At 45.8% G+C, this 22,227-nt stretch overlaps 1 protein-coding gene across 1 annotated transcript in view; it reads left to right on the forward strand.

Annotated features, from left to right (window-relative positions):
• The first annotated feature begins 280 nt into the window (after window positions 1-280).
• LOC126426612 (hairy/enhancer-of-split related with YRPW motif protein-like) overlaps window positions 281-22,227 on the forward strand; it is a 57,953-nt gene continuing 36,006 nt past the window's right edge. Inside the window, exons 1-4 of the mRNA XM_050088537.1 lie at window positions 281-292; window positions 3,647-3,777; window positions 3,859-3,954; window positions 17,104-17,321. Of these exons, the coding sequence (XP_049944494.1) occupies window positions 281-292; window positions 3,647-3,777; window positions 3,859-3,954; window positions 17,104-17,321 (457 nt within the window). The remainder of the gene's footprint in view (window positions 293-3,646; window positions 3,778-3,858; window positions 3,955-17,103; window positions 17,322-22,227) is intronic.

Raw genomic sequence — 22,227 nt, forward strand, 5'->3', positions numbered from 1 at the left:
ACGTAGTGCAGTGAGTTCCCAGGCGTCTATGCCCGAAAATGAGTGTGGATAAGAATAAACAGATAACCTGGTCCTAGAATTTTTAAGGAAGTCAGAAGAGAGAAAACAGGAGAATCAGACGCACATATGTACCGAACAAAAATAGTTAATTAAAGATTCAAAGGAAATACAGGACCATGTTAAGAAAGTAGAGGATTGGTGTGCTAAGAAAGCAAGAGACTACTAGGATCATACAAAATGTATGGAGCGAGAGGAGTGTAGGGATCGATTGTACTCCACAATGAAGGAGTCTGTAAGTCTTGTGGGAACCCCTCTTTGTCAGCCAGCTGTTGTGTGTTCACCATCAGCGAGTGGTCAACAATCGTATCGAGTGCGTCCGAGTCTACGACTCTCATATTAGAAAATAAGGTAGTGCATATGACACAGACGTAGCTCGTGTCATGGGACCACGCATCACATACGAGTATCTGATGGACAAGAAAGACCAAGTACAATTACTGACAGAGACTTTGACCACAAGCTCTTCATCTTGGTACAAAATTTTCAAAATCACAAAGAGGGTGGTAATAATTAGCATTCAAAAGCTTGGATAGCTCAGTTTGTTAAAGCAAAGCCCCCCCCCCCCCCCCTCCCCTTTGGATCTGATGACATAAATTAGAATTTGTCTGCAGTCAAAAAGTTGCAGAATGAATGCAGTGTGTACCAAGAGTTTAGAAATGCTTTCTCCATCAACTACTTGTCACAAGAGACGCAAGAAAGAATTAAACAAGGAATTATGATGTGCAGAGGCATAGAATCGTCAGGATCCAAAAACCAGTACAGCTTTTTGATTCATTAGTAAAGAAGAATCAATTTTTGGATGCTCCATGTACTACAAGCGAAATCATACGGTTCTGCTACATGAAGCTGTCCTTCAGCTATCAACAAATACAAGAAGGAAGGATCAAACACAACGTAGAAGCATTTAGGAGCATTCTCCAAGAATAAGAATTTGCATATGAAGCGAATAATATGCGAAAAACAGTAGAACAGGAACAATGATAGACGGAACAACAATGGATATGGATCGTAAGGACAGCATGGTTATGGCCGTCCACAAGCATACGAACACCCCAGAAAGGAGAAACAACTGAATCAATTTAAATGGCAGGAATAACAATAATTGGCTCTTTGAAAGAAACTGATGTGAACCAGATAGGACAGAACAGCAGGTAGACAATGTCGAGATTTGGCCGCCAAATTCGTCAAACAAACAACGCAATGGTAACTTGCACCACAATAGACTACAGATAGATGCGGATAGCTCCTAATATACCCGCGCCAGACGTTGGAACGAACCAAATAAATGTTAGCATATGGATACTCAAGTCAAGTCAAGTCAAGCAGTTGCCGAGGAAAATAGCAGCTGCAAATGGTGTGTGAAATGTGGGCATATCCAATCGTCGTACTTGGTGGGAAAAAAGGCATCAAACACACTTTCATCCGTCTATATTTCAAGTTTTACTTTACTTTTACGAACAGTTTCGGCTTTCCACTACCGTATCTTCAGGCCCCTGACCGACGTGTAGGAAGAATCCAACCTCATGTGCAATGAAAATAGGGGCATGCATTCAGTAATATACGCACAGACAATGTTGACACTCGGCGCGGTGGATGATGAGAACGACTGTAGATGGGAAATGCTTTTACAGTCGGTTGCATCGGCGCCGAGCGTCAACTTTTTTTTTTTTGCAAATGTAATAAGTGGTGTCCGTAGACTAACTGCTTAGCAAAGAAATCCCTTCGTTCATCAGCTGCAGACTGCCTATACATGAGGTTCGATTCAGCCAAATGTCTGCCAGGGGGCCGAAGATGACGTAGTGAAACGCATAAGCAGCACAAAATCTGAAGTACAGACGGCTTACGGTTTTTTTTTTTTATTTGACCTTTTATAATAAATAGCCGAAGTCCATCAGTCATTCTGTTTGAAGATGGATTTACAGGAAGAAAACAAGAAGTCCAAATGCGATCTCAAAATGTCCATTTGTGCCGGTCACGGTGGCCGAGCGGTTCCAGGCGCTACAGTCTGGAACCGCGCGACCGCTGCGGTCGCAGGTTCGAATCCTGCCTCGGGCATGGATGTGTGTGATGTCCTTAGGTTAGTTAGGTTTAAGTAGTTCTAAGTTCTAGGGGACTGATGACCTTAGAAGTTAAGTCCCATAGTGCTCAGCGCCATTTGATTTTTGTCCATTTGCACAGGGAGACGATAGATTGTCAATGTGATGGAAGCTGCGATCTTTCAAAGCCGATGTCAGTGATATCATCCGGGAATACCAGACCAATCCTGAAGTAGATCCCAGCGTACGTATGAAATTCGATGGAGCCTCTTGTAATATTTTACTGTCTATTGTTGATGTTGTCGTATGTTACTGTGCGTGTCACCCCCCCCCCCCTCCCCCACACACACACACACACACACTAACCAACTGCTTCGATTTGCGGCAATCGTGTCTCCGAAAAGCTGTTGCACCGGCATAGGTATGGAATCCGATGGAGCCTCTTGTAATATTTTTCTGTGTGTTGTTGATCTTGTCGTATGTTACTGTGGGTCCCCCCACTAACTAACTGCTTGGATTTGCTGCAATCGTGACACCGAAAAGCTGTTGCACCGGCTGTTTTGTTACGTGCACCGTATCACAGCTGTTGCCGACACTGGACTCGCGGTGGCAGGATTTGGCACGCGCAGCACCGCCGGCCGAGATCCGCGCGCCGATCGGGCCACAATAGCGGGCGCCTGCAATTACATTTGCCGTGAGATACCGACCGGCGGCAGGCCTCGCGATTATGCGGATGCTGGCCGCGGCGCGGCGCGGTGGGGTGCCCCCCCCCCCCCTCACCACCGGGCCGGGCGAGGGGGGCAGGGGGAGGGGGGCGGCCGCGTGGCCGAGCGGCGCTCCGCACACGACCGGCGCACGGCAGCCGGCAGGGCGAGCGGCGGCCGCAGTCAGTTGCGCGCCGGACGAGCACGCGTGCGCACGCCTCGCGCCACCCCTCCACCTCGCCGGAAGACCGCGCCGGCCGCGTGCCGCCCTAATTGAAGCACAAGACGACGCCGCCCAAGACAAGTGCCTTCGTCAGCCGCCACGGGATGCGCCATTGTCCGGCCACCCCCGCCCGCCGCCGATCGTTCATTAAACGGCTCAAACATTACTCAGGCTTTCCGACTGCTGCCGCCATGTTTGGCATAATGAAGATGCACCGTGGGAAATCTAGTTAATGCCGTGCAGACAGCAGCACCGAAGTTATTCGATAGATTAATGATATTCTACACTGCGTGTCTCCGAAGAAGATTCTCTCCCTTGACGATGACGGCTTCGACATCTCTTTTACCCTCATTTTAACATCGTCTCAGACTACGTCCGAAGAATTTACTCAGTTCTCGTAGGTCGCTGTTGCATCATACAGAGCACAATCGAACATTGACAGTTCTCGATCAAGACTTCACCTGTGTTGGACAATTGTGTAAGAACGCTGGTGTGTGTGAGCTAAGCTGAACCTTTAGGTGGACTCTTGAGTGCTGCGTACTCTAGACTCTAGGGGATTTATATGTGACACGCGATCTGGTGCGGGAGTCTCGGACGTGACAAGTGCCGCGGTGGTGAGACAGGGACACGGGCTGGAGAACGCGAGCGTGTGGCGCGTGGTGGTGCCGCGCGGGCCGGAGCCCGCCGGTGCCGGCGTGGGCGTAGGCGTGGGCGTGGGCGCGCTGGAGCCGCCGGTGCCCTGGGGCTACGGCGGGTGGGCCGCCGCCTCCGCCGGCGTCCACCCGCCCCCGGGGCCCGCCCCCGGCCACCCGCTCGGCCATGGCCGGCCTCACGCGCAGCCGCCGCCGCCGCCTCCCTCCTCCCTGAAGAGGGCGCTCAGCGAGAGCGACGACTGTGACGACGTCTTCTCGGAGGAGTCCTCCAAGGACCGGTGAGTGGAGCCGTGCTCGTGCACTGGTGCGTTACGGAAGCACGTCGTTTGCAATATGCCAATAATACTGTGTGTCAGCCTCCTCTGATGGAAAATTTTCATGTTGTTAAGGAAAGTTATACCGAGTGCACCATTTTTCAGTAGCATCTAGTAAATGAGTAACTCAGTACAATTTACACATGTTACTGAGATGTTCTAATGCTGTAATTGATAATACCGGGTGATCAAAAAGTCAGTATAAATTTGAAAACTGAATAAATCACGGAATAATGTAGATATAGAGGTACAAATTGACACACATGCTTGGAATGACATGGGGTTTTATTAGAACCAAAAAAATACAAAAGTTTAAAAAATTTCCGACAGATGAGGCTTCATCTGATCAGATTAGCAATAATTAGCATAACAAAGTAAGACAAAGCAAAGATGATGTTCGTTACAGGAAATGCTCAATATGTCCACCATCATTCCTCAACAATAGCTGTAGTCGAGGAATAATGTTGTGGACAGCACTGCCGGCCGGTGTGGCCTTGCGGTTCTAGGCGCTTCAGTCTGGAACCGCGTGACCGCTACGGTCGCAGGTTCGAATCCTGCCTCGGGCATGGATGTGTGTGATGTCCCTAGGTTCGTTAGGTTTAAGTAGTTCTAAGTTATAGGGGACTGATGACCACAGATGTTAAGTCCCATAGTGCTCACAGCCATTTGAACCATTTGAACAGCACTGTAAAGCATGTACGGAGTTATGGTGAGGCATTGGCGTCTGATGTTGTCTTTCAGCATCCCTAGAGATGTCGGTCGATCACAATACACTTGCGACTTCAGGTAACCCCAAAGCCAATAATCGCACGGACTGAAATCTGGGGACCTGGGAGGCCAAGCATGACGAAAGTGGCGGCTGAGCACACGATCATCACCAAACGACGCGCGCAAGAGATCTTTCAAGCGTCTAGCAATATGGGGTGGAGCGCCATCCTAATAAAACCCCATATCATTCCAAGCATGTGTGTCAATTTTTACCTCTATCTACATTATTCCGTGGTTTATTAAGTTTCAAATTTATACTGACTTTTGGATCACCCGGTATTTAAAGCCAAGATCGCTTCATGTGAAATAGTATACTTCACGATCAGATTCGACAGTAACTAGCTGTCATCCTCACATTCTACGTCCCAGAAATATAACGACACTATAGTCTCGTCTACATACTGAGAACATGCTCCAATTATTATAGTTAAGGAACGCCGGAACAAAACCCGATATATCCACTTTTGTTGTATTCACGTGTTTGAGCTGTAGGGGGAAATACGGGAGTAATACATGCTGCCACAAAATAATTTTCAGCACAACGCAAGTGTTTTATGGTGTGTTACTTCTTTTCATACCTTGTGGAGCCATTTGTATTAACAGCAAATGCGGATTTATCGGTTTTTGTTCCGGCGCTCCTCAATTACTATCGTATCAGTGTAGAGCTGCATTATTATGACTGAAACACGCTTTTAATATGCTCGAAGAGACTCATGTTTAGTTTTATTCCTGGAAGATCTGAGAGTCAGAGGATGACACCTAGTTACTGTCGAAACTGATCGTGGAATAAACTATTTCACATAAATCGATCCTGGCTTCGAAGAAATCAATCATTTTCCAACAATTTCCTTCCGAAACATCACGTAAAATACTATTCTCCGTAACTATCGGCACACTTTCCACAAGACGAAGTTATGCTTCCTAATTGCTTGCTAACATTTTGTGTTTACCATCCGCCTTTTCAGATAGAACATACGAGGGCTGTGTTTGAACTGCAGGACTACAGTGACACTGTTTTTCTGCTTTCCCACTGTCGTCTGTAGATGCTCGCACCCAGTCGGAAGACAAACTCTCGACATCAGCAATAATTACTTAACAAATATACTAAAAACCACATAGTGTTAAGCGACGTTTACTAAAGCAAAGCGGAGTGTCATGTAACATCTGCCTCCATGCAATAGGATGTTTGCGAAGACTATGCCATAGCGCAATATTTCTGTCCAGGTTATCAGACATAACGTCCTTTGCAACTAGGGCTACCAACCGCTCCACTTTTTCCCGACATTTCGGTGCTTTTTTTTAGTATCCAGCCGGCATTTTTGTTTTTTAAAGATGTCCCGCTTCTTAATAAAAAAGTTGCATTATATTATCTAACGAATTTCAGTGTAGCGTCTGAATTATGATCAGCACGCACTTGACTAAAATTTTCCACGTCGTTCCCTACACCAGTAGTGTAGTTGGAGAAAAGTTGATTCATAGTCGGTATATGCAATACAGCGATTCGAGATAATGTAGTTTGTTTAGCATTGTCTCGATATTTTCACGCTTTGAAACAGAAGGTTGTTAAGTAATCATTTTAAATTGGAATTTGCGTATGTTATCGTTCTTAGAAGCGCTAAACTTCGGTGAAGTACTGCCGCTGTATACGATTGCGTGCTACTAATAAGAAGTATGTCATATCATTTTCTGCTCATATTGAGATTAGAGCATGTTTATTACCCCACTGTGTAAAACATGAACAATTTGTTCATTCTAAAATAAATTGCACGGCTTTTTAAAATGTTTTCTGCTTTTGGTGAAGCACTGCCCTGTTTTTGATAATTTGAAGATGGTAGCCCTATTAGCAGAAGGAAATTATTTAATTCATCACAGGCTAACATCCCATAACTGATAGCACCAATGAAATAAAACATTGTCCATGAACGCCTTCAATGAAAAGTTCGTACTTTTTGTACACCCCATTTGTAAGTTGCTAGTATACACATAGATAAAACGTTTGCCAATAATGTTTTTACAGAGAGTGCTGCAGCATGCGACTTCTCATGTGACGTAATTTAGATATGTGATGAATTTTGAGAAGTAATAAATGCATTGTTTACACACACATTCCAATTTACCCTTCACTTTGTGCTATTAATTCACACGACCACGTTCGTGAGAAGCTGTCATCTGAAATATGTTCTTATGTTCACAACATAGATGAAATCGTTATATTTTATCATTCGTTAAATTCGTAATATGATATTACCTGTTTGTAGAAACGCCTAGAGTGGGTTTTCATGAATAAAGTAACCTGAGCGAAAGTTTCCCTACCTTATTAGTTTGTTTCCATCAAAACAAAATGTCTACTTAGTGCGAACTTGTCACTGAGAGTAGAACGGTCTCTCTCGCTAGCCTAATGCACGTGTTGCCGGGAATAGGCGCCATTCGTGGTGTTGAGAAGGTCTTGTTTATACATTGTGCACATTTTTATTTTTCTGTGTACGAGTAAGTGAAAGAATAGTTTGCTATCTTCAGATTATCTGATGATATTTCTTGCAACACGAACTGAAACATCAGGCGTACGAAGTCGATCACAACCTTCCACCCCTTTAGTTATTTTGTCACCTATCATCTACAACAGTTGTGCCCCGCAGACCATTGTGTGAAAATGGCAAGGCGCACTTACTGTACCACGAGCACTGTGTACCTTCCTGTGCGTGAAGTACAGTTACTTTCCAAAAGGAATTATGGAAACTATGGGAGAAATGTGGTCGTTTGTGTACCCGAAAATAATAGGTATTTTGACTTCTTTATGAAAACTACTACTCTAAATATTGGAAGTGTCACTTGTGACATAGCCTATGCATTTATTTTACTATAAGTCACGGGAATTAGTTAACTGTAATCCGTCCGACGAACCGTACTTCAAGAGTGATAAAAGGATCGAAAACATCCGCATGAAGTTGAGTTTCAGCTTCACCTGATAGATTCTAGTGAATGACAGTACCAATTGCTTTCTCCTGCTAAGAAGTTCACACCTTACACACCTCGACAGGTATTTTTCAAACATTTGGTCGCTATAACAGGCTAGCGATTTCATTAGTAAATCCATACTGTATTTACCTTCATTTATGGAGATAATCAGAAGAGCCGGTGTTTGTATACACAAATTTGTTATACTCTGAAACAGATAGGGTGGTGGAAAAGAGAGAGGAACATTAGGGCTTAAACTCTCGTAGAAAGCGTTAGCATTAGAGACAGAACGCAGACTCCATGGGATAAGGAAGCGACATTACACTGTTTGAGGAGCCATCTCTGCATTCATTGTAGCACAACAAGGTGAACTACGAATAACCGAAATCAGTCTGGGATATTAACCTTGTTACTTCCTCTGGAATATGGGTTCAAAAATGGTTCAAATGGCTCTGAGCACTATGGGACTCAACTGCTGAGGTCATTAGTCCCCTAGAACTTAGAACTAGTTAAACCTAACTAACCTAAGGACATCACAAACATCCATGCCCGAGGCAGGATTCGAACCTGCGACCGTAGCGGTCTTGCGGTTCCAGACTGCAGCGCCTTTAACCGCACGGCCACTTCGGCCGGCGGATATGGGTTCATAAGTTATTTTCTTAGTTCAATGATCCAGTGATGTTTACGGTATCTCGTCATAATGTGCAATTTTTCGAGCTAGTGCACAAAAACATTAAATTTTAACAAAAGAAACAAACAAACAAAAGAGAACAAAAAAATGGCTGCATGGTGGACATATACAGGTACAGTTTTAATCTACAGCGAAAGAACTGTCTACTTGCCTGTCTTTGAGGCGAGAACCAGACGATCATAGACAATAAATATTATCTATTTAAGACGACCACACTGAATTAGAAGAATGTAGATACCACCCACAATGGATTTCTGTTTGTATCTGAAGCTTTTCTCATTTGTTGTTAGCAATTTTACGTCACTAGGTAGGTTGTCCAGTGTATTTTGTGGCTGCCACCCAGTTTTATAGCCACTCACCTCCTCGTTGACTTCATCTTATACTTCTTAACTGCTGTGCATGTCACGCTCCGAGAACACCAGGAAAGTTTAATTATTTTATTTTATAAGTTTTACTGTCATTTAATAATTGTTAATTGCCAGCCATTCGCACTAAGAAATACTTAATTTAGTTTGAGTCATGCCCGATTCAACAATCAGAAAATTTGTTGATCCAGTGGCTTTATAAAAGTATTTGTCTTTCTTTATGAAATGACACTCTTCTGTGTTTCTTTTTTTAAATTTATTACAGTTCTACTGAAACTACTGTCTGTGAACTCAAACTACTGTCTCTTTACTTATTTTTATCATTTCAGCACTGACCTACAGAATTTTCCCTGACAAAGGCAACTCAAAACTTGACCTATTCATTTATTCCCACAATATACAAACCCAAAGCAATCTGACTGTTATCCTGTGACAACATGACTTCCAGTAAATTACACAAAAGAATGGCCCTGAATTGCAAGTAATCCTAACAATAACCCATACTTTTTCAGAAGTCACTTACCTCTTCATAACACGAACTGCAGCAATTACAGAAATCAGCAACTACAGCCAGCTAAATAGAAAGATTCTAACTCTACCATAATTGTGTACATGACCATTTTCTGCTACTGTAACGTGAGGGTAGGGCAGAAAGCGGCAACAAATAGACATCAGACAAAAGTCTGCAAAAACCAACAGTAAGAAAATCGAGGTACGTCAACATTCAGGAAAAGGTGGTGAGTCATCGTTACTATAAGCAGTGAAACAATATTCCTGTCGAAATTTCGATGAGTGGTATTGTAAAACAAAGGAAAGAGAAGATACGAACAAAACACCTGTACTCAATATGAAAGTGGTCTGCATCGGTCGCAAATACCTTTGGCAACCATGGAAAAATATGGAAGTTTTGAAATCGATTGAAACACTGAATGCCACACGTCTTTCTGGCGTCCGTAGTAAAGCGCTTCGACTGCGATGACTGCCCGCCCCAAAAAAAAAAAAAGGATCTCTGTCACATACCTCTTTAACAGTACCCATTCTTGTTGCCTGCTGCAGCTCGTCAGTCAAATTCTGCGGTACAATGCAAATCAAGAACAGATTTTCCGTTTGCCGAAATCATTGTGAATGGTGGCACAAACACTGTCTCTGCTAGTCCTATAATCCATCGATACCAATCTCCGAAACAATCATTTGTATTGTGCCAGTGGTTGCCTAAGTTACACGCGACTGTTGCTCTGCTTGGTCCAGGTGGACCAGAAATTGGTGCATCACAAGGGTTTATTTCCTGTCTCAAAAGCGTTCGAAGCAGTCGAAAATATATTTTCTCTCTGTGACTTCGCCCCGTACACTTGCACGATCATCACACGTCTCTCCATCGCCGTTTTTCGCAGTTTTATTACACGTTTAGCCACTCCACTGGAGACTTCACACTAAATGTCGTCAACTGGTCGCATCGGATTAATCTGCTCCAGCTTAGGATTTCTGACGACATTTGGCGCATTAAGAGGTTTTTCTCCTCCCGCATGTCACTGCAAAGTTGGCAAGCATACCTTTCAAGCATTTTTTGCAAGCCTGCTGCGCTATCTGCAGGTAATTTTACGCAAGCATTTAGACCGAACTGATTGAGTTTTGACCAGTTTTGAATCAAGCAAGCTGGCGCAAGCATACCAACGTGCACTTGCTTGAATGTGTGCACTGACAATGTGCAGACTAGTAAAAGCAAACGTCAATTGCGAAGTAAACCTTCGTAGCAGCACTACGTCGAGCGATATGAGTGAAATCATTCACAAATTGCTGAAAGAATTTAGTTGAGTATATGGAAGTTAGCCTTGTTTCAGAAGTATAAAATCGAAAACTAACCGTATCTCAGTAAGTTATAAAAACAGATGACTCTATCGCAAACACTTCGTTATTTAGAAGATAAATTTTCCCGTAATCAACCACAGGGAAAGATGAGGTACAGAAGTCAACGCTCGCGTGTTACAAATGTTTATAAGTGCGAATTTTAAGTATTCATACTAGCTTCAACTCGCAAGAAATCTCAATATTGCTGTCTTTCATGTGATGTTACAAACACCGTCATGAGTGTATTCTGCGTTTTAATCAGTGGTGTTGCGAGTGTCTTTCTTTTTCTTTCTTTCTTTTGCTTATACCTTTTTCCCGCAATGACGCAGGGTCGGCATCGTTAGTCGGATTTGGCGAGGTTAATGTAAGGTGTGGCTGGATGCCCTTCCTGCTGCCACCCCGTACCCCCCAGGATGGAATCAGTGTACCCCAACTGTCTGTGTCTAGTGTAATCCATGGAATAGTGCGAATGTGGTCAGATGTCTGCGAGCCGTGGATCTGAGGCGGGACATGGGGACCAGCCCAGTATTCACCTAGTGGGATGTGGAAAACCGCCTAAAAACCACATGCAGACTGGCTGGCACACCGGCCTCCGTCGTTAAGCCGCCGGGCGGATTAGATCCGGGGCCGGCGCGCCTACCCGAGCCCAGGAAGCAGCGCATTAGTGCTCTCGGCTAACCTGGCGGGTTAGTGGTATTGCGAATGTATAGAAGTTAAAATATCTTTCTCCACTGATCGTGAAATTATTGGTGAACATACCTTCCATACACAGAGTAAGTGGTAGAATAAGTTTTCCATCCGTTAACCAGTCCTTAAATAACATATCACGTCTCCTCTTTCGGTGAGCTCGCACCAAAATGGAGTTGTTGTTGTTGTTTTTGTGGTTTGTGGGGCGCTCAACTGCGCGGTTATCAGCGCCCGTATAATTTCCCAACCATTGCTCAGCCCAATTCCGCCACTTTCCTGGATGATGATGAAATGATGAGGACGACACAAACACCCAGTCATCTCGAGGCAGGTGAAAATCCCTGTCCCCGCCGGGAATCGAACCCGGGACCCCGTGCTCAGGAAGCAAGAACGCAACCGCGAGACCACGAGCTGCAGACTGTTGTTGTTGTTGTGGTCTTCAGTCCTGAGACTGGTTTGATGCAGCTCTCCATGCTACTCTATCCTGTGCAAGCTTCTTCATCTCCCAGTACTTACTGCAAACCTACAGCCTTCTGTATTTGTTTAGTGTATTCATCTCTTGGTCTCCCTCTACGATTTTTACCCTCCACCCTGCCCTCCAATACTAAATTGGTGATCCCATGATACCTCAGAACATGTCCTACCAACCGATCCCTTCTTCTAGTCAAGTTGTGCCACAAACTTCTCTTCTCCCCAATCCTATTCAATACCTCCTCATTAGTTATATGATCTATCCATCTAATCTTCAGCATTCTTCTGTAGCACCACATTTCGAAAGCTTCTTTTCTCTTCTTGTCCAAACTAGTTATCGTCCACGTTTCACTTCCATACATGGCTACACTCCGTACAAATACTTTCGGAAACGACTTCCTGCCACTTAAATCTATACTCGATATTAACAAATTTCCCTTCTTCAGAAACGCTTTCCTTGCCATTGCCAGTCTACATTTTATGGAGTAGCCGACCAAAATCGTGTCCTAGCTCCATTTACTGAAAGCACGAACTGATGTTTGTATGAGCATTCTTGGACTGTGTGGAGCAAATGAGATTTCTGCATGCTTACAGGAATGCTAGATCTTGTGCACATGTCAAGTTTGCTGTGAGGAGCATTTAGATACCGACCTGTTCGACAAACCTTTTAGTGAAGATGAAATGATAGCAACTGCTACGGAGAACTGCAGTGAGCAACGCGTCCAGGGCAGCGCAGGGGGTGGGAAGGGAAGGGAAGGGCAGAGGCCGCGCTCGCTCACACGGTCCCACGTGAGCGGCGGCTGCGCAGCGCGGCGTGGTGCACGCGAGGTTCGCAGAAGCGGCGCGGAGGTGCGCGTGACGGCGACGCAACACCCGATACACGGCGGCCCGGCAGCCGGGCACACACGCCCCGCGGGGCTGCGGCTGGCTCCCGTTTCAAGGGCCGAGCCGCCCTACACCGCGGCGAGGTGTTCCGGTGTCAGCCGGCGCGGCACGCAAAGCACGGCAGACTCGCCGTTGACGCCGACGGCCACAGTCTTCTTACCGACACCACTCACCCAGCCAAGATTTCGCCGGCGCTGTAGACTCCGTGATATTTAAAATAATTTTGACATATCGTTCATTTTTCAGTTCCTATTGCACGACTTTTTTAATACATGACTAGTTTCGAACTTCCTGGATCATCTTCAGATCTATGTAGCTGCGTCAGCAAACTGTCGAGGCCGATCGCTGTGGCCGAACGGTTCTAGGCGCTTCAGTCCGGAACCGCGCTACTGCTACGGTCGCAGGTTCGAATCCTGCCTCGCGCATGGATGTGTGTGATGTCCTTAGGTTAGTTAGGTTTAAGTAGTTCTAAAGTCTAGGAGACTGATGACCTCAGATGTTAAGTCCCCTAGTGCTTACAGCCATTTGAACCATTTTTTACACTGTCGAGCCGGCCGGAGTGGCCGAGCGGTTCTAGGAGCTACAGACTGGAGCCGCGCGACCGCTACGGTCGCAGGTTCGAATCCTGCCTCGGGCATGGATGTGTGTGATGTCCTTAGGTTAGTTAGGTTTAAGTAGTTCTTAGTTCTAGGGGACTGATGACCTCAGAATTTATGTCCCATAGTGCTCAGAGCCATTTGAACCATTTTGACACTGTCGAGTCTCGTGTCTGCATCAGAATCACATATCTGAATGCTTGGGAGATAAACACTAGTCACGTATTTAAAAAAAAATGCCACTGGGACTGAAAAATAAATAATATATTACGTAAAACTGTCTTAAACATCAACACAGTTACTGTTCTCTAGCTACGCATATGTTTGCTGCAGTGACATTTTTCTCACGATTCCACCAACCTTACCTGGCAAATGAACCCTATCAGACTCAAATAACTGTGATGTGACAAGGTCCTGGTTTCTTGGTGTCCTCCTAGTACTGTACCTGGCACAAACTTCATTTTAGCATACCTGCCGCAACCGCCGCCTTACACCTACACCTGTCTCCGGTGTGTGGTGGAGGCTTCTTTGCGCACCACTGTCACTGTTCTCTTTTCCTGTTCCAGTTCCGAACGGTGCTCAAAGAAAGACGGTTGATAAGTTTCCGAAAGAGCTCAAATCCGATTTTGCTGCCAATGCCTTTTCGTGAGAGCGGTAGTCACAGAGTTGCAATTATCACGACGAGAAAATAGGTTCCGTAATTAAGTTTTCGTTTGTTTGTGGGTACGTCCTTGCAGCCCTGGTACAAACTGAAATTCATCTACATCTACATTCCGCTAGCCACCAAGAAATGTGTGGAGGGCACCATTCGCGCCAAAGTCATATTCCCCCTTCTGTTCCACTCGCGGATCGCGCGCGGGAAAACGACGGTGTGTACGCCTCAGTACGAGCTCTAATTTCCCTTATCTTTGAATGGTGATCACTGCGCGATTTGAAAGTTGGTGGTAACAATATATGCTCTACATCCTCGGCGAAGATCGGATTTTGAAATTTATTGACCACCCCCTTCCGTTTAGCGCGTCGTCTATCTCCAAGTGTGTCCCACTTCAAACTTTCTGTGAGATTTGTAACGCTCTCGTGATGGCTAAATGTACCAGTCACAAATCTTGTCGCCCTTCTTTGTACCTTCTCAATCTCTTGAATCAGACTCAACTGTTAAGGGTCCCATACAGACGAACAATATTCTAAGAGTGGACGAACTAACCTATCGTAAGTAATTTCCTTTGTTGAAGGACTCCATCGCTTCGGGATTCTACCAACAAACTGCAGTCTAGAGTTCGCCACAGTACCGCAACGCGCAGCTAGTGGGGCTAAAACGAAACGGTGCAGCTCATTGACAAAATGGAGTATCGTGAGCTAATTCGTTTTTGGCAGCAGCGAAAATGTTGCAGCTGCCAGATCAAGCCGGACCGCTAAGGAAGTCATCTGGCTCGGTCTGACACAGCTGAAATACATTCACTGCGCCCTAAAATGTATTATCTCACTGTACTCCATGTTTTCAATGAGCTGCGCCATTTTGTTCTGGGCTCACTAGCGGCGCGTCGCAGTGCTGTGGCGATGAAATGTCAGTTTCTACCAGGACTGCAAACACGTACCCACAAACAAACAAAAAATTAATTACGTAACTTTTTCGCCGCGATAATTACAACGTTATTACTAACTCGTGTGTAGCGACAAGCATCGCATTGCTTGAATATTCTAGGTACGTACTCTCTCTGAATTTTAACAGTGTGTTGCACAACTTCTCTTTTGTAGCGTTTTGCACTGGTGTTCTCTATTTCGTCTATCAGTCCCACCTTCCAAGGGCCGCAGCGAAGACGCAGTACAAAAGCATGGATCGAATCAGAGTTCTCAGCGCTGCCTCCTTCAGTATTCTTCTAATGAGGCTCAGTTTCGGTTTCCGACGGTTACTTTTCACTGGTCGTCCTATATCAAATCCGTGCGTACACATGTCTTTCGATTTCCCACCACTTCACTAACCCCTATTGCACCTGCCACCTGTTAATTAACCAACTATGGGAGAACCGTAGCTCATGTCCAACTATTGATTTTTAGTAGTTTTCGATATATATATATATATATATATATATATATATATATATATATTTCGTCATTTACATCTCCCCTCGCAGTAGAAATTTAAAATACTTTCTTTCCCTTACCACATAATATTGAGAACGGACAGCCAATTTCCGAAACTTCATTCTCATTTACGGCCTGTGTTTGATATCGGTAGCCGGCCGTCGTGGTCGAGAGGTTTTAGGCGCTTCAGTCCGGAACCATGCGGCTGCTACGGTGGCAAGTTCGAATCCTGGCTTAGGCACGGATGTGTGTGATGACCTTAGATTAGTTAGGTTTAAGTAATTGTCGATGGGACTGATGACCTCAGTTGTTAAGTCGCACAGTGCTTAGAGCCATTTTAATCATTTTGATATCGGTAGCTTTCTCTGGTCATGTTGTGTAATCATGTTTCCAGTATTTGATATCTGTAGAGTTCATTGCTTGTGTTTGAGTGATCTTGTTTCCTTCATTCCCCTTTCAAACTTTAGCCATTGCGTGTATGAAGTACACTTCGCCTCCTCTTAGATATGAAAACTAAACGTTTGTGACAGTAAGCTAGAACCGTTACTTAACATTTTGCTATCGAAGTATTGTCACCCAGATAGGTCTACATTATTGGTCACGGTGCACTGCAAGGCGTATAGCTCCAATAATCTTATAAGTCGCTTTCTTTATTGTGCGTTTCGATTTGTGGAAACTAAAAAACAATGGCTGTATAACTTCATTAGCCCTGCTCATTAAGTATACGATGGGTAGAATAAGTTATTTTATTTGAAAATTTGTGGTAAGTTCTTAAGGGACCAAACTGCTGAAGTCATCGGTCCCTTGGCTTACACACTACTTAATCTAACCTAAACTAACTCACGCTAAGGACAACACACACACACACACACACACACACACACACACACACACACACAGCCGCGCGGGATTATCCGAGCGGTTCAAAATGGTTCAAATTGCTCTGAGCACTATGGGACTTAACTTCCGAGGTCATCAGTCCCCTAGAACTTAGAACTACTTAAACCTAACTAACCTAAGGACATCACACACATCCATGTCTGAGACAGGATTCGAACCTGCGACCGTAGCGGTCGCACGGTTCCAGACTGAGGTGCCTAGAACCTCTCGGCCACTCCGGCCGGCTAGCCTAGCGGTCTAAGGCGTTGCAGTCATGGACTGTGCGGCTGATCCTGAAGGAGGTTCGAGTCCTCCCTTGGGCATGGGTGTGTGTGTTCGTCCTTAGGATAATTTATGTTAAGTAGTGTGTAAGCTTAGGGACTGATGACCTTAGCAGTTAGTCCCATAAGATTTCACACACACACACACACACACACACACACGCCCCAGGTAGGACTCGAACCTCCGACGAGCAGAGCCACGCAAACCGTGGAAGGAGCCTTGAACCACGAGTTTGCTGATTAGCTCAAATTTTCACAGTTAATGAACGAGACAAGTGCATCGAGGACAGCTTACACAACAAATCAATCGCTGAAGACTGTGGTAACATCAGTGCTGTATTTGGTGTTGTAGGGCAGTTATATTTCAGTGGGTTACGTTCTGAAACCGCTCGGCGCCTGGTTCTTGACGTTACTTTTTTCTCTACTATGAAAAGTAATTCTTACGTCACCAAGTGCTGTTTGTTCGTGCAAAATGTCAGGCTGCATTGCGTTTCGGATCGTCGGCAGTTAACTTCGGCTCGAGGGAAACAAACCACCTTTCGACGACTAGGAACTGCTGCGGGGTGGTGTAAGTGAGAGAGAGGTAGAGCTTGTGGTGGTGCCTGCAGGTGCTCGTCGCCGGGCGACGCGGACAGCTGCCAGCTGCTGAGCCGCAAGAAGCGGCGCGGCATCATCGAGAAGCGGCGGCGCGACCGCATCAACACGTCGCTGAGCGAGCTGCGCCGCCTCGTGCCCGCCGCCTTCGAGAAGCAGGGCTCCGCCAAGCTGGAGAAGGCCGAGATCCTGCAGCTCACCGTCGACCACCTCAAGAGCCTGCACGCCAAAGGTCAGTCACAGTCACTGCCGCCACGCCGACAAGTAGCAGCGAAGTTACTGGCGAGGGTTCTCGGGCGAACGGCCGAATCGTTGTGGCACTCTGGCAACGTTCCAATTATCGAGATCTCTCATATCTAACTACTGTTTCTGCCCGCCACCATGGCCCAGCTGTTCATCCGAGAACTCTCACATAAGCCCATGTGAACGACAGTCATTAGAATGGCTCTGAGCACTATGTCCTTAGGTTAGTTAGGTTTAAGTAGTTCTAAGTTCTAGGTGACTGATGACCTTAGATGTTCAGTCTCGTAGTGTTCAGAGCCATTTTTTTTAGCTCATAACGATGTACATTCGTACGAAAACTGTATCTCACTAATAATCTTGACCATTTTGAGCTTCACAACTGATTGATACTACTATTAATTGTTAATAAAAACCAGGACAGCTATACTGGTGCACATTTATAGTGTCACATCGAACAGAACTGGTCGAGACACAATAAGTGTGTATCAGCACACCTGCGTTGGTTGTCAGTAATCATTAATATTAGTTTAATAATCAGTATTCAGTCAATTCTGTTTGAACCATTCACCAAATTCATCATTAACAAATTAAGTCTCAGTTAATGTTGAATGCATTTCGTTATTAAGTTTAATACCAAATACCCATTTTGAACCTCGGGTCGACGTTAAACGTTAGACGACTGTACTATTACGTCATTATGCTAAGATTACCAGCATCAAATTTTCGCCTTGCGGCAGAATGTGCGCTGATATGAAACATCCTGGCGGATTAAAATTGTGTGCTGGACCGACACTCTTATCCGGGACCTTCGGAAGGTAGTAGACGAGGTACTGGCGGGTCGTGAGTCGTACTTGGCTAACTCAGCCAGTAGGGCACTTGCCCGCGAAAGATCAAGGTCCCCAGTTCAAGTCTCAGTCCGCCACACAGTTTAAACCTGCCAGGAAGTTTAAATGCAATGGTTAGGTGACATTCTGCACGTTCTTTCCAAGATTACGCTCCTAGTATTCGCAATACATTCGCAGCCTAATGGCTGGAGCAGGAAAAGTTTGCAGCATCTTTTGGTCATGGATGTGAGTCTTTCCTTAGTCATAGTCCACGACAGGGTCGGGTTCTGGGACAAGAAAGCATTCTTCACCTAGAGCTGATGGGTCGGTCTTACCTGCCAAATGAATTGTGGCCGAAACGTAAGTGGCTGCCTTACGGGGAGGGTAATTTCTCCACGACAGCCATTGTTTCCAACATCCGTTGCAGAAAAAGTTCTGAAAGGCCGACCAGGAGCAGCACTTTACAATACGTTTACTAAAGGGAGCAGAAAATGGCCAGTGAGAATGCCCACATTCTGCTCCTGACTGCCTGGCTGAAAGGCCCGATTAAGAGGAGATCATTTTGCTGCAGCGTATATGCAGTGTAGCGCTACTTCGATGAGTGGATATAAGCGCCAACACGTAGGCAAGGGGCGTATCTTTCCTGCCTGTGGTAAATGCGGAAACATGAACTATGGTGACGTTATTAACAAATGTGTCCACAGGACCAAGGTGCTGCTGCCGGCCGCTGGTGGCCGAGCGGTTCTAGGCGCTTCAGTCCGGAACCGCGCGACCGCTACGGTAGAAGGTTCGAATCCTGCCTCGGGCATGGGTGTGTGTGATGTCCTTAGGTTAGTTAGGTTTAAGTAGTTCTAAGTTCTAGGGGACTGATGACCTCAGATGGTCCCATAGTGCTCAGAGCCATTTTGAACCAAGGTGCTGCTATCCTTCTCGGCTGCCGAAGGACCAACACCGGTAAACGTGACATCGGAGAGGGAAGAATATGTATGGAACATCATGTCTGTCGAAAACCATCGTTCTGCGACAAGGAATGGTGCTTGCTGCCTAATGATAACGCACGTCCCATATCGAAAATGTCGTAAATCAGAAGTTACGCCAACTCACATAGGAGACACTGGAACACCCGCCCTACAGTCCTGATCTCAAAAAGGCTTGAAGGGTCAGCAATTCCTGTCAGACGGCGTTGTGCAGCAGGCAGTTAAGGACTTCTTCACGCAGCACGACAAGGAGTTTTACCAACGGGTATCTTCAACCTGCTGCGACGGTGGGTTTATTGCCTCAGTGCCCACGACGATTCTGCCTGATTGGCACACCGATCCTGGATTTTACGGCCTTTGAACGGAAACTTCTTGATCGCCTCTTATAAATAATTTTTTGGATCAGTCAATAAAATTCTTCTGGGTTTGAGGCCGGATTTTCATCTGTAAATTTTTGACGTTTCGGCGACAGTTGCAAGAAGCCTTCGTCAGGGTGTATTGTTAACTGCTTGTTCGTGGGTCAGTTTGGAGCTCTCTCTCTTTGGGGGGTGCAGATGTCCTGTACCCTCTGAGGAGGAGGCGTCGTTTATAGTATATCTTAAAAGTCGGGAGGAGCTGATCTTTCGCCATCAGTCGAATTATTTCTTTCAGTACGGAAAATTATGAGAGTTCATAAATGAGTTCCCATGGGCGGGTCTGGATTTCGGGATGAACTTTCCGGTGTTCTAAACGAGTGTTTTCTTTTTAGAGACCGTTCAAGTGCTCGCTAGGCATAACACAGATGCTGACATCACGGAGCAAGTAGCTAGCTGGAAGTATTGTTTTAGTGAGTGACACGAGCTTGGCAAGGTTTAATAGTCGCCAGCAAATTATACGAGGGTGACTCCAAAAGAACTGCACACTGCTTCTTTAAAATCCGTCTTTCATTCTACATGTTTGAAAGTTTTACAGTGTGTAGATACATCTTTTAGGAATAATATTTTCATTTCTCCACATAATTTCCATCCCTCTCAACTGCGTTACGCCATCTTGGAACCGGCGCCTGCATACCCGCACGGTAAAATTTTGGACCAACCTGTTGGAGCCACTGTTTGACAGCGTACACAAGGGAGTCATCATCTTCAAATCTTGTTCCACGAAGAGAGTCTTTCAGTTTCCCAAAGAGATGATAGCCACATGGAGCCAGGTCAGGACCGTAAGGCGGGTGTTTGAGTGTTGTCCATCCGAGTTTTGTGATCGCTTCCATGGTTTTTGGCTGATATGTGGCCGTGCATTGTCGTGAAACAGCAAAACATCCTGCTTTCGCCGATGTGGTCGAACACGACTCAGTCGAGCCTGAAGTTTCTTCAGTGTTCGCACATATGCATCAGAATCTATGGTGGTTCCACTTGGCATGATGTCTACAAGCAAGAGTCCTTCGGAATCGAAAAACACCGTAGCCATAACTACACACTGTAAAACTTTCACACATGCAGAATGAAAACTGTATTTTTACAAAAAATAGTGTGCATTTCTTATGGAGTGACCCTCGTATTTGTTTCCGTGGAAATTTGAGAGTGATGTTTTTGTGTGACTCAGGGAACTGTGTTCATGTTTTGTCGTTGTGGCAGTTATCGGCAAGAGTTTCCAGTAGCCAGTGTATTGGGCTACTAGCAATGGACATATTGCAGCCCAGTGGTAAGGCCTCGTAATTTTTCCTGAAATTAGTTAGATAGCTACAGGGCTTTTGCACATTCACTTTGGAGATATGAGAAATGTAACACTGTCTCGCGGATCAAAACGAGACTGGCTAGCGTTATTTGGACTCGTGGTCTAGTGGTGGTGGTTAGTGTTTAACGTCCCGTCGACAACGAGGTCATTAGAGACGGAGCGCAAGCTCGGGTTAGGGAAGGATTGGGAAGAAAATCGGCCGTGCCCTTTCAAAGGAACCATTCCGGCATTTGCCTGAAACGATTTAGGGAAATCACGGAAAACCTAAATCAGGATGGCTGGAGACGGGATTGAACCGTTGTCCTCCCGAATGCGAGTCCAGTGTGCTAACCACTGCCCCACCTCGCTCGGTCGTGGTCTAGTAGAGTAGGGAGTTAAACCAGGTTCGGCATTGAACGTTTCCGATTAAATCCATCGAGCAGCGCGTCGCGTAGGCTACATTGTGTCCCTCGCCGCACATCGCTCACAGCGCATGGTCACAGGCCGCGATGGCGAGTGCGGTTTCGAACGACGCTTTGGAAGCTCCGAGGCGCCGACGAGAGGAATGTGTCTGCTGCAGTCTGAAGTTTGTAAACATTTACGTGCTGGCTTCTATTTCCGTCCATTGCATCACCCTTTAAAACTGAGCCGCAGTTATTGTGCTGCAGACTAGTTTCTTAGGTTGTCCTTGACAGCCGGCCACTGTGGCCGAGCGGTTCTAGACGCTTCAGTCCGGAACCACGCTGCTGCTACGGCCGCAGGTTCGAATCCTGCCTCGGGCATGGATGTGTGTGATGTCCTTAGGTTAGTTAGGTTTAAGTAGTTACATTTCTCACATCTCCAAAGTGAATGAGCAAAGGTCTAGGGGACTGGTGACCTCAGATGTTACGTCCCATAGTGCTCACAGCCATTTGACCATTTGTCCTTGACGAAGTATTCTTTCATATAGACACTTAGTAACAACACTTAACGAAAACGTATGTCTCTATAGTTTTAGGGGGGATACAGGTCCAGTGCCGTGTTCATGTACTGCATTATCACACTGCAGAGAATCTTTCATCGTAAAGCTAGCACCTGAAGACGACAGTTAATTTTGTTGTTTTTCTGTTACTTTTCGATTATCTGATGTTAACCGCAGAATTAAGATAATAAGGCGTTTCCACACTTCGTAGAGTAAAATACATCCCGCGACTGGTTGTTATCGCCGTTCCGAACCAAGCAGGACAAAGGCCGCCTCCGCCGCAGACGTGATACGGTAGAGAGGCGGTGAGGCAGCTGCCCGCTAATTGCTGCCCTACTTGCCGTGTGTGCACAGAGCGCGTGTGGCCGCGTACTGACGGCGTCCCGGCCACGTGGCTTCTCAATTAATGTCCACTCGTAGCACGGCCGGCGGCCGCGGCCACCT

This window comes from Schistocerca serialis, chromosome 1 (genome assembly GCF_023864345.2).
Source record: "Schistocerca serialis cubense isolate TAMUIC-IGC-003099 chromosome 1, iqSchSeri2.2, whole genome shotgun sequence".
In the NCBI taxonomy this organism is placed as follows: Eukaryota; Metazoa; Arthropoda; class Insecta; order Orthoptera; family Acrididae; genus Schistocerca; species Schistocerca serialis.